The sequence below is a fragment of the Pomacea canaliculata genome, linkage group LG7, assembly GCF_003073045.1.
Source record: "Pomacea canaliculata isolate SZHN2017 linkage group LG7, ASM307304v1, whole genome shotgun sequence".
Taxonomy (NCBI): Eukaryota; Metazoa; Mollusca; class Gastropoda; order Architaenioglossa; family Ampullariidae; genus Pomacea; species Pomacea canaliculata.
The window spans coordinates 16,395,630-16,408,602 of record NC_037596.1 but is presented as its reverse complement, the minus strand read 5'-3'; the positions used below and the strand labels follow the sequence as shown (position 1 = coordinate 16,408,602).

General features: G+C 40.8%; 1 protein-coding gene across 1 annotated transcript; it reads right to left on the bottom strand.

Annotated features, from left to right (window-relative positions):
- Positions 1-1,014: 1,014 nt before the first annotated feature.
- LOC112569612 (phospholipid scramblase 1-like) lies at positions 1,015-12,040 on the bottom strand. Its single transcript, XM_025247448.1, has 6 exons — positions 11,728-12,040; positions 9,953-10,030; positions 9,535-9,730; positions 2,913-3,024; positions 2,461-2,563; positions 1,015-1,994 (listed from the first exon to the last, which is right to left on the bottom strand). Exons 1-6 carry the CDS (start codon positions 11,891-11,893, stop codon positions 1,900-1,902), a joined length of 750 nt encoding a protein of 249 aa, XP_025103233.1. The 5' UTR covers positions 11,894-12,040; the 3' UTR covers positions 1,015-1,899.
- Between the last annotated feature and the right edge of the window lie 933 nt (positions 12,041-12,973).

Here is a 12,973-nt window from a genome sequence, read left to right as displayed (position 1 = left end):
ATTAGAAGACAGATAAATACAGTGTGGTGTCATATTGTTACAGCATCTTCACTATGCTACATTTCAAAAACAGCTAGCGCTTTGTTTACAAGAAACCTGACACCTGCTGTGTAATGTGTAATATTTAATAATTGACAAAAAAAAAATACTGTAGAGGAAATCTACATTGATCTTTCTTTGCTCCTGTCATTTTCTTTCCACTTCTTTCAAAAATAAAATTGTTTGCTCCTTTTTGCGGACAGCGAGACAAATGATTTCATTCCTAAGGTCTGACAGTAAATCTTGTAAAGAACAATAAGTATGTGGTTTCTCACATAACATCATACTGTGCAAGAGTGATCAAAAACAAGAAATCAGTAATAAACTGATCACATTTCTAGCTCACCTTATTTAATTCATGATCAAAATTATCACAGACTAAAAACTCCTTCATTAATTAATTTTAATTATTCTAAGCTGGGTAACATGAATAGTTCACAGGAAAGCCATTTTAGCAAGAAATGATAAGATTTATTCAGTCAGTGATTATGTGTACATGTATTACCTGAGAGCAAAATAAAAGGAGTGTCAACAATTCAGTATTCTTTCATATCGAAATATCTCATACTTTCCTAATAAAAGAAATTTTAAAAGCTTCTATCAATGCATGAGTTTGTTCTCTTGAATACAGTATTAGCAATTAGACATGAGCAAATAACCAAATTGCATATTATCACTAACAATCTTCCTGATGGTCATAGACTGAATTATGCACAAGACAACCCAAGACAATAATACCGGTATCCAGTGGACCTTCACCAAACAGCTAGAGGACCTGGACTTTGCAGATGACATTTGTTTTTTATCTCATGGGCAACAACATGCACAAACCAAACTGAGTAAGCTAGCAGAGAAGACTGGCTTAAATAAAGGTCAACAGAAAAGAAGACTGAAGTGATGAGAATCAACAACAAGCAGAAACTCCCAATCCAACTTTAAGAAGAGAACATCCTGGAAACAGACCGCTTCACATACCTGGGGACCATTGTCAACAAAGATGGTGGAGCGGATGATGACATCAAAAGCCGCATCAACAAGGCCAGGCATTTCAACAGCCTACACCCCATCTGGAACTCGTGAGTATTATCCTTCATCAGTAAGACCGACATCTTCAACACCAGATGTTGCTGCAGCTCTATGCTCCATCTAAGGGGCGACGAAATAAACTAAACTAAAAAATTAAATAACCAAGACATTTATCTGATTTACATTATTATGAATCTTTATGTAATGGAGATGGAAAAAATAGAATAGGTATGTAGAAGTCAGAAACCAGTTCAGCCAATATTCATACATTGAATAAGTAGACTTTCTGCCATTGAAGATTAAGAATAAAAAGCCAAATACGCACATTATATGACAGTTTCCAAACCACAAAGGCACATCAAAACAATTTCTTGTGAGGGACAAAACCAGTGACCATTTTATAAATTCCACTATTGGGTTCCCATCTTGTGAGGAGCAAGAGGGAAGGAAATAAGAGGAGAGAAGAGCACTGTGACAGACACCCAAGAACAGGGACAGGAATGATTAGAAAAGAAAACAAAATTTATTACAACAGATCTTGGAAGAGACAAGATGTGTATTTGAGTGATAAGACAAAGATTTCTACTCAAAGGCCAGGGTGTCTCTTCCAAAGTACCTATACATTTCTGAGGATTAACAGACACAAATGCATAAATGTACTAGACATCTTTTCTCAAATATGCAAAACATTATTTGATAGAGATATAAAACAGCAATATTTTAGATTAGTATATGTATCACTACAACATTTTTCCTAGGGAAAATTTAGTTAAATTATAAAAGCCAATGTTTTTTCATAAATCCAATGTTCCATCACTGCAAAAAAGGACTTGTTCAGTTGTTGCCACGGTACTCAAAGTAGTTGAAGTCAATCAGAAAAGTTGATCCAAATAAAAGTGTCTTCTTCATCAAGTCCATCTGAGGAGGCACTGAAAGTCACACAGAAAAAGATTTCGTTCTTTCTATTTTGCATTTTAATGATGCTAGCCTGCTGGATGAATAGCCTCCAGACAAAAAAAATATCATCAGTGAAGCAGTCTATACATGTCCATATACTCAGGTGGATACTTTACAAGTATGTGTAACACAAAGATAACAAAAAGCACAACATCCTGCAAACTATTTATAGCATGAAGCCTGTGACTGTCCTCTTTCACACTTTCATCTCCCTGTATCGTATAGTCATATGGTGCATAACTGATATCACTTACGTCCGCAATTGAAGGCGGTCCTTATTTTTAAAGTTTCTCATATTTTAAGTATTAGTAAAATTAGCTGGCTAAGAGAGGAGGGGCATATGATGATGAACCTTTTTCTCATCTGGGGAGGGGAAAGGCATTACAAGTAAAAGGTTGAGAAATGCGGGCTAATGTAAAAACACTTTAAAATGCTTACGTCGCACTGAAAAATCATTAGCTGCTCCAAACATCTCCCGGCAGCCACCCCAGTGCTTCACAATTGTAGCCACTTCTTCAGCCTCACTGTCACCCTCAAAAACCTGCAAGTATAAATTAAGGAGATTGTCAAGCTCAGTTCATTCTCTTCTAATTTTCTTTTGAAAAACTAAGAGGTAATTTGGCCCAGCTGCATGTATGAAACGGATGTCATTGACTATGCATTGGTGCACACATAAACCTTTACACAAGTCAAAAGATTACTAAACTGCAGTTACATTAAATACTATATCACAATTATTATAAAAATTACAAAATGAAAATGTCTTCTTTGCAAAAGGATTATTTTAACATTTTTTTTTTTGTGAATGCTGCTTTCTTTCTAAATTGAATTAAAGATTTTTTTTTACATAAGGTAAGAACTGCCTGTAGTTTAAAAAAAATTATATTTACCCTGAACAAAACGTCAGTGCAACACTTGCAATAGCAGCATTCGCCAACGATAGTGAAAACACAGACATTGTTGTTGTCATAGATTTTGTATTTGGGAATCCAACATGTCCAGCTAGAGTAGAAATAAAATTATAATGACAAGGATCATTGCTACATCCTTATATCACCACATATGACTTAACCATATATCTTTAGACTGTCACATCTCTTAATAGAGAAACTAGTGTCCTGACCTACATATGGTTGTGAAGGGGTACATGAGAAAAAAGGAAATCTTACAGGGTTTTCCCCCACTGGCGCAACATGTCTAGTACCTGTGAAATTCTTTATTTTAATAAAGGTGATTGGACAAGCAAGCAAAGTGAATTTTCACACCAAGTCTTTGTCCTAAAGATGGGAGGAAAAAAACTTAAATATGAAAGTAATACATAATGCATAACACAAAAAGAAAAAAAAACAAAAGAAACTACAGAAAGAAAAGTATCAAGACATGGAAACAAACAGTCAGTATTTAGCAATTATTTAAAGGCTTTTAGTCTACATAAGAGTAATAATGAACATTTAAAAAGCATTTTCCAGATTAATTTGCTCAGAACGCTAAAATAAATGAGAGAAACTACAAAAATGCCAATTCTAAATAAACTGACACACTATAATTTTAATACATACATGTATTCATACAACAGACACACTCAGAGTAAATACAGACAGACATTACGTCAGTTTAAAGTCTTGACAGTGGTCTTTGATTTTTAAAAAAAAGGCTCATCTAAGATTAAACTTAAAGAGGTAAAAAAATCATCATAACAAAAGCTGATGGGTCTCTTGTTCCAAGTTGATGGGGCTTGATAGGAAAAAATTCTGTGTCCACATATCTTTTGTGTTACTTAATGGGACTCCAAGTTTCATGTTATCATGATAGATGTGTCAATCGTGACAGAAGACCTCTGCATGTGGTCAGAAGTCTACAGGTTTGGGGGAAAAAAATCAATGACTTGGGCATCATAGAGTTAATAATTAATGTTGCTTAATCATTATCTCCCTACAGATGTCAGCGCTCTATGGTAAGGGGATTAGACCTCAATCCAGATGAAAGAGTATGAAGCAGATTACATTACAGACCTTCCTGCATATTATTGTGGAAGTGACTTTTGAGGGTTTTAAAAAAAGATCCATAGCTTAGCTTTGCCTGATTCTCCATTTACAACTTTTGCTTATTTTAGAAAGGTAGGAATTAGTTTACAATACACAGATTTAAAATGTTAATATAATGATAAACATTTGTATAGCATTTTCTTTTCAAAATAATTTTCTCAGAGTGATTCAGAAATAAGAGAGCAATTCTAACTAAAATTACACACTAACAGCCATACACACATGTAGTTATACAACAGACACATCCACAGATACACATTATGCCAGCGCACAATCTATACATGGAAAGGTGGATTCACTGATTTTGAAAAAAGAACATCTAGCTTTATAATGATGTTAGTTTTAGATAAGGGTGTTGTACAATATACACATGAAAATGTTTAGAGAATAGAGAATATTCTTTGAGCTGCAAAAGTGTTGTTTAGCTGGAATATTTTTTCTTACAAATATCTTAAGAAAACTCTCTGTTTGGAACATCTGTAAAATGCGAGCATGTGGAAAATTATATTCTATTATCTGGCATTTGGCTTTCCCAAATGGGCAAGCCTAGCTGCTAGACATCAGAGTTAATATGCCCCTCTGTATATACACACAGGCTAACCAGGCCTATATGCAAGTTGAAAGGGAACATGAAAAGACTTTTGATAGAGAAAGAATAAATGTGCACCTTTACTTATGTACAAATATTCCTATTCACACATGGCTGCATATGTAACACAGCATTTACATAAGTTCTGCTTTAGGCCAGTCTACATATATCAAGCCAATACAAACCATACCGTTCATAATCATGGTTTTAACCATTACTTTTAGTAAATCAATTATATTTTACACTGCTGTAAGTAGAAAAAATAATTCAGAGAAAACAATTTGCTTCAATTATTGTGAAATAATAAAAGAAGAACCTTCTATTGCTTTTGAAAATAAGAATTCCTGACAGAACATCCTTTTCATAGGCTTTTGAAAAACAAAATAAAGGCTTTTTTTTTTTTTTTTTTTTTTTTTTTTTTTAAGTCAGTAATAAGATAGTCCAGTTCTGTTCTGCATATACGGATGTATAATTAGAAAATTTACTATTCTATCCCTTGAGGTTGAATCCTGCACATTTTGCAGAAGATAAGATAAAGCATCTTATGCCGTCGGTCACCACAGATGAACATGTATTCTCCTCTTTGACCTGCCTAATGCACTTATTAACCAAAAATACCTGTCCTTGACTTTAGCTGATCCCCCTGTTGGATCACCACCTTGCCGCGGTCGGGGGGCTTGCGTGTCTCGATGACCCTAAGAGCTATGCCGACAGGAGCATCAGCTCCTAGCAGGGTCACCCAAGTCGGACAGGTCGAAGGGTAGAGACCAGACAAAGAGTGGTCCATGAGTGCTGAAGTCGGAGGTGGTGGGCCGCAAGGCGCACCCTGAAATAACCACACCACCACGCAAAACTGCCTATGCCACTTGAAGACAGTATTGATAGAAATGGTGCTCGCCCTGTGAAGATCCGCCAGGCAGGTGCAGTGCCGGGCTCCGTGCCTCAAAGGAGCCCACCCTCAGCTACTGGAGGTCCCTTCAACTCGTCTCGTGGAGCCAGGGGACGAGGAAGGAAAGCGACTGGCCAGAGTACCACCAAAACCAAGGACAACCCCATCAACATCATACATTGGAACGCAGAAGGGGTTGCCAACAAGAAGATAGAACTGGAACAGTTCCTGTACCAGAACAGCATTAACATCTGCTGTATACAGGAAACCCATTTACAAAAAGAAAACCCTTCAAGATCAGAGGGTACAGACATTTAGGAGTGATCGTCAGGGGAGAAAGAAAGGTGGAGTGTTGACCTTAGTCAGAAACAACATGAATGCAAGCGAAACGAAAAGATACATGGACGAGGCAGAATACATAGAAGTCAAGGTCACCATCACAAACAGCGTCCTCCATGTCATCAACTACTACTGCCCCAGTGACAAGATGCTGTCCCTTGACACTATCCAGGTTCCAGACAGCGGCTTCCTCATCGCCGGAGACTTTAACAGCCAGTCCCAGAGTTGGGGATACAACATACTTGGACAAGCGAGGAGAAGATATCGAAACTTGGCAAGACGAGAACCATCTAATCCTTGTCAACGACCCACAGATCCACCAACCTTCTACTCGCGCCGCTGGCACAAACAACAAACCAGACCTGGCTCTCTGCACAGACGACATCCACAAGAATTTGAGCAGAACAGTCTTAGACCAGCTGGGAGGAAGTGACCATCGCCCAGTACTCCTTACCATCACAGGAAGTACGACACCTGAACCCCCGCAGCACGCCAGATGGAATCATAAGAAGGCACAGTGGGGGCTGTTCAGAATACGAACAAATGAGCTCACGAAAGACATCAAGGTGGAAGGACTAAACATCAACAACGTCGTCAAAGATTTCAATGCCAGTATCATCAAGGCAGCCAAAGAAACTATCCACGAGGGGTGCGAAAGGACTACACTCCGTACTGGACAGCAGAACTTCAGAGAGCTCACGATGACCTGACAAAAGCCAGAGAAGAAGCAGAAACCAACCCCAGTCAAGAAAACAACATCAAGCTGCAAGAAACAAATGCCAACTGCTAAGAACAAAAGTAGAGTGCAAGAGAAGAAGCTGGAGAGAAAAGACAGCAGGGCTGAATATGGAGAGAGACACCACCAAGCTGTGGAGGCTGACCAAGGTACTAAATGATGAGGGTAGCAAGGGACAGAAGATCACCCTTGAAGAAGATGGACAGACACTGACAGATAAGGCAGCAGCAAATGCATTTGCGCAAGCATATGCAAGGAGAGCAGCATCACCATCCCACCGCATCTGCAAAAAGAATTCCAGAAAAGAAGAGAAAGAAAGGAAAACAAATGGGGATGTCCATGAGTCGATGCAGCAAGATATCACCATCCAAGAACTGAAGAATGCCATCAAACAGCTGAAGAAGAAAAAATCTCCAGGTCCAGACAACATAACGAATGAGATGCTACAACACCTTGGCAGCACAGCCTCACTAAACTACTGGCATTTTCAACTTAGCTGGAGAGAAGGCCAGGTATCAGTGCTGGAAGGAAGCCAGGATGATCCCTGTTCTGAAAAAAGGGAAGAACAAGTCACGAATCTTGAGCTACCGCCCCATCAGCCTGATAAGCTGCGTCTGTAAAACCAATAGAGCGCATCATCAATTCAGCGCCTGCAGTGGTACCTGGAATCTGAAAGCATCATCATCCCAGAACAAGCAGGCTTCAGAAGATACAGAAGCACCGAAGATCAGACAAAAGCACCTAGCGCAGGTCATAGAGGATGCTTTCCAAAACGCCCAGAAGGTCACCCTAGCGGTCTTCATTGATATGCAGAAGGCTTTCGACATAGGTCTGGAAGGAGGATGGACTCCTGGTCCAAGCTCCAGCGAAGCAACATCAGCGGCAACATGTAACCGGTGGATTAAGTCCTACTTGCACAACCGAAGAGCCAGGGTGCTTGTAGACCGGACACTGTGGCCGTAAGGTGCTGCTACGACACGGATACCACAAGGGGGAGTACTCTCGCCGGACCTTGTTCATAACTCTTCTATCAACGACCTGGTTACCAGAGCTTCCAAGGGGAGTCCAAGCAGCACTGTATGCAGATGACCTGGTCATAATGGTGCTCAGAAGAGTATTGCAACAACAGCAACCTACAGGATGCAGCTTGCACTAGACAAAGTGGCAGCCTGGGCAGATAACTGGTGCGTTACCATCAACCGTGACAAGACAACAGCCACTCTTTTCTCTCTCTCCACCAAAGCGCAAGCTGGCAGGACTAAAGTTGGGAGACACTCCACTGACACTTGAAGACCAGCAGACGTACCTGGGAGTCACTTTTGACAAAAGATTGACATGGAAGCAACACATCCTAAACGCAGAAGCAAAAGCCAGAAGAAAGCTGAACATCATGAGAAAGCTGGCAGGAACACACTGGGGCGGGCCAACGAAAAGATCCTGAAGACCGTGTACCAAGGTACTGTAAGACCACACCAGTTGAGTACGGATCAAGCACCTGGATGACAGCAGCCAAGTCACACCTTCAGACTTTGGACAAGGTGCATGAACCAAGCACTGAGAGTAATAACAGGCGCCATGAGATCTACGCCAATAGACAAGATGGAGCAGATAACAGGCATACCCCCATTAAACAAGAGAAGGGAATGCAAAACTATTGCACTCGTGCAGGCCACCAAGTACAGGCACAGTGAAGACCACCTGATGAGTGCCAGACAGAAACAGCTGTCCTCGGAAGGCTGAAAAGACCAGCTTTGTGCGAGAGACGCAGGCACTACACAGAAAATACCAACAAACGCTTCCTGCACAGGTCAGGTACCCGACTCTCTACCTCGATCCTCCTCCTTGGAAAGACAGAACAGGGAACATTACCATCTGCACCAAAGTTCCTCACCTCAAAACAAAGGATGAGCATAGCGACGTGAGCAAGAGAGCCTGACGCTAGCCATGCTAGAAGAAAGGTACCCCAGGAATCATGGATAAGGGCCTACACAGACGGGTCAAGCCACAGACGCTATCCAGAGGGGAGGGGCCGGCGTGTACATCCAGTTCCCAAATGGACAGTGGCAGGCAGCAGCAATACCAACTGGCCTCCACTGTACAAACTATAGAGCAGAGTAGAAGCCCCTGGTCCACGCAGCAAACATCATCAGCAGCAGAGCAGACCATGACAGCCAGGTCGTCTTCCTGACCGATGCTCTGTCGGTGCTGCAGGCAGTCAACAATAACAAACTGCCAGACCTGGAAGCCGCGCTGCTAAACATCAAGTGCCCTCAGAACGGCTCTGCAGTGGATCCCATCACACTGCGGGATAGATGGGATGAGGAAGCTGACAGGATGGCTAAGTTGGGTGCAGAGGACGAGCAAGAAGACAATGCAGTCAACATGTCAGAGATGAAAACCATCATTAAGTCTCTGTACAGGCCAGCAGCAACCACTGGACAGTTACATCAGCTGTCCAGACCGGACCAGGTCGCTATCTTCCGCCTCAGGACTGGGCACAACAGGCTGCTTCACCACCTACACAGGAAGTTGCACCTAGTGCCGTCCCGAGATGCTCTTGTGGAGAGGCAGACCAGACTGTTAGAACACATCCTACCGGACTGTAGGAATCTCCGTACCTGAGGAAAGAGACGTGGCCACAGTCGGAGACCCTGCACAACAGCTGTACGGGCCGGTGGAGTCTCTGCAGAAGACCACCGATTTCATATCAAGAGCTGGTCTCCAAGTGTGAAAGAGGCGAACGACAAAAAAAAAAAACTTTAGCTGATCAAAGTCTTAAAGAAAAAAAAACATGATCTTGACTTCTTTACTGTTTTCTACAAAGCTGACTGACATGTCTTTGGGTTATTTAGTATTTATCACACCGAATGCTGTCACACCTATTCAAGAGAGTACATCAAGCTCAGTGACTCACACTTCTTTGACCTGGCCAATGCTGATTCCAGGTGGTGATTGTATGTCCATTTCCTGCAAACAGCAGCACCACAAACATGAACCTTGACATCGAAACGGCCGATGCAGCTGGATAAGTTGCATCCCTTGAGTATCTGTGATGTTAATGACAAATGGACGAGCTGTTCCACAGAACTGTCGAGTCAGGCAATCCGTATCTAAAACAAAAAGGAGCAAAAAATAAATAAATTGTACAATGATATCACACATTCGATAAAGCTAAACGACATTATAAGCTGACACATATATATCTAGATTAATATCTCTAAGATCACTTGATTTGTTAAAAAAAATACTTCAGTGTCTGATTCAGTATTAAATACGGATAGAATCCTCTAATAAAAAAAATACAGCAAAATCCTACAGTATGAAAATCTTACCTTCCTTTGCAGCCATAAACTGCTGCTCCTGGTTGTTGCAGATAAAGTAACGATTGTTCCTTTCCCATCCCACAATAACTGAAAGAAATACAAGCAATTTTAAATGTTCAAGCAGGATGTTCACTTTTTTTTATTTTAAGCATAATTTTAATTGGACAAAAGGGTTCTTGAAAAAAATTTACTAATTTTACTTTATGTGATAAAGGGTGAAATTTACCAAGCAGATGATGTCCAATAAGCTCAATGTGGGTAGTACAAGAATCAAGAAGCACCTCTCATTTTTTGTGTCTGCATACATGATACAGTATTTCATGTCTGCATTTTAAGACATTTTATGATTGGTATAAAGATATTTTTGAATGTTTTTGTTGTAGGTTGTGAGTTTCAGAAAAAATTTTATGACTCATATAAAGGTCTTTGCACATGCTTTTGTTATAGTTCAGTGAAGTGGGTGGATAGGAGCAAATTCACATTATGTAAAAATTCCGTTACATAAGGTTTCAGAATGATCCACTCTTATCATAGTAATGAGCATTTATATAGCATGTTTAAAAAGTAGTCTAAGCTCTGAGTGCTTAGAGAAATAAGAGATACTACAAACGTGCATGTTAAGATCCATACACACATGCAGTTATACAAGACACACCCACAGAATAAATAGACTGCACAATATAAAGCAAACAAACTGTTTCTAGACCCTAATTGTGCTCTCTACTACCTGTGTGCGCATGTGTGACAGAGAAAGAATGTGTGTACACTAGTTTCAATAGAACAATACATGCTGAATTCAGACATATACAGCTCACATTTAATCCTGCATGCTGTCTATTTAACCAATGTAAAAATCTTTGTACAGTTGCATCAATTTTCATGATATGAATAGCTCTTTGAACTGTACTCTATATGCAAATATTCTTACCAATCTTCCATAATTTTTTAATCATATAGCTCAGATATTTGAAAAAAATCGATTATTTTGTTATTTTATTTCCACCACTACTCTTAACGACCCTTGCACAAAAATTAGATGCAACCCTAAACAATCAATCTTTACTTACTACGAGGAACAAATTAATTTCCTATTTTTGTACATAGTGTCATATGTTTTTACCACACAATCCCTGACACAGTAAAACGAATGGTTTAAGCACCCACTTATGTATATCCCCTATATACGTCCGTGGTTTAAGCATATAATGAGAGGCCTTCTTGTGTGCACGAAGTACCAGAATAAAATGGGGCGAAGTCACACTCTGTGATCATGATAGCAGTAAACAAAGTCTTCCATTTCCACTTTTGACTTTTAAAAAAAAAAAATCACTTCCTCTTTGTGACAATAATAATACTTCTTTATTAACGAGAAGGAAAATATACAAGACAATGCTTTTTTCCCCATTTAGCCCTAGCCCTTTAAAGGGAAAGAATAAACTAAGTAATTAAAGTAATTAAGTATTATAAGGATGGTTCATAAATACACATAAGGACGGGGGAAAACATGGTTTGACCCGGGGTGAGGGGGAGGGGGAGCTGCACACACGAGGTGTGGGTTATCCTATTCCTAGTGTCAGGAGGATCATGCCTTTCTACTCTGTGTCGAACGCTTTCACAATGTTTAAAGTTCGGCCTTTAATGGTTGCACGCTCTCATCAAAACATTCTTTATTTTTTAACCCGCTTTGTTGTGTGCGTAGGTCACGCTCTCACCTTAGTGTTATCCTCGACAGATTACTAGAAGAAAACGTCGGACCACGCTGTGAGGCTGGACAAATTACTAACCTTCTAGTAGTTGCAGCTGCTGATGAATACGAATTTCATCGAGGCTTGCCAGGTAAGCCAATCCGGGTGGCAGTCCAGCGGGTACGGTTACATTAACAGGCGCCTGCATCATCACCATTTCAGCTGGTTTGTTTTGACCAGGCTGTGCAATTACCACACCAGACATTTTTACTTTCTCCTGTAGGTGATCCCTCTGCTGCCTGTGAGACTGTAAACGAGCGACAGGGTAAGCGTCGAGGAGCAAACGCGGACTTGATCTCAATTATGCCCACAGCGCATGCGTCGTGACCGATGTCTGCTGGGGTACGCCAGTCCTCAGTCACAATTTCTGCAGTCGGAGGTGAGATGCCAGGGGCCGAGTTCATCAACCTCTATGCTAAACCTTGGACGATTTTTTTTTGTGATTTTCGGAGGGTTCGGGGAGGAGTTTTCTTACCCTTCTGGCAAAAGTGTGCCCTGAAGGCTGGGGGTCGAAGTGTGATAGGCTTGCACGTGACCTTTTACCCCTTGCCCCTACTATCCCGGAAGCAAATACCTGTCCAAACAGAAAGGCTGTGGGTTCGATATCCGTATGGTGCAGCACGCTTTCTTCAGTCGACCCAGCTGGCGGGAAATACCTGACTCTTTATAGAAGGGTGGAGAAGGTAAGGAAGCGAAGGAGATATTGGCCAGACCTGACCTCGAGAAAAGGAATGTCTCTAACACCTCTCCCCCAATGACCTAAAACAACAACAACAACCAAAAAAAAAAAAAAGAAAGAAAAATGAAAAGAAGAAAAAGGTACCTTGACCTTTACCTGCTTATTCCCAGCGGTGGATTTCATGTTCAGCGCTTAACTTACCTCCGAATAAAACCCGCAGCCCCTATTAGCTACTCGCTGGTAAGGCCAGCGCGTCCCGCGCATTTCGTGTTTCCGACTTTACCCGACAATAGCTAACTGGCGATGCAAATTTAGAACTGCGACCTACATTCTTTGTTCCGGGGGATTCCCTACTTGTGCGCATGTCCAGAAGACGTTAATATGTCTTCCGGGAAAAACAAACAGACGTGCTCACAGATTTACTGTACAACTCTGTGGATGTGCTCTTTTCGCGGAACAAACTTTGTCAGCCTACTTTTTTTGTAATAATGGAGCCGACGTCTTCCAAACGCCAGCGAGGAGCAAACTGGTCCAGCAGGGAAATACGGGCATTATTAGAGGTTTGTTCTATTATTATTATTATTATTCAATATCAGTTTTTGAACT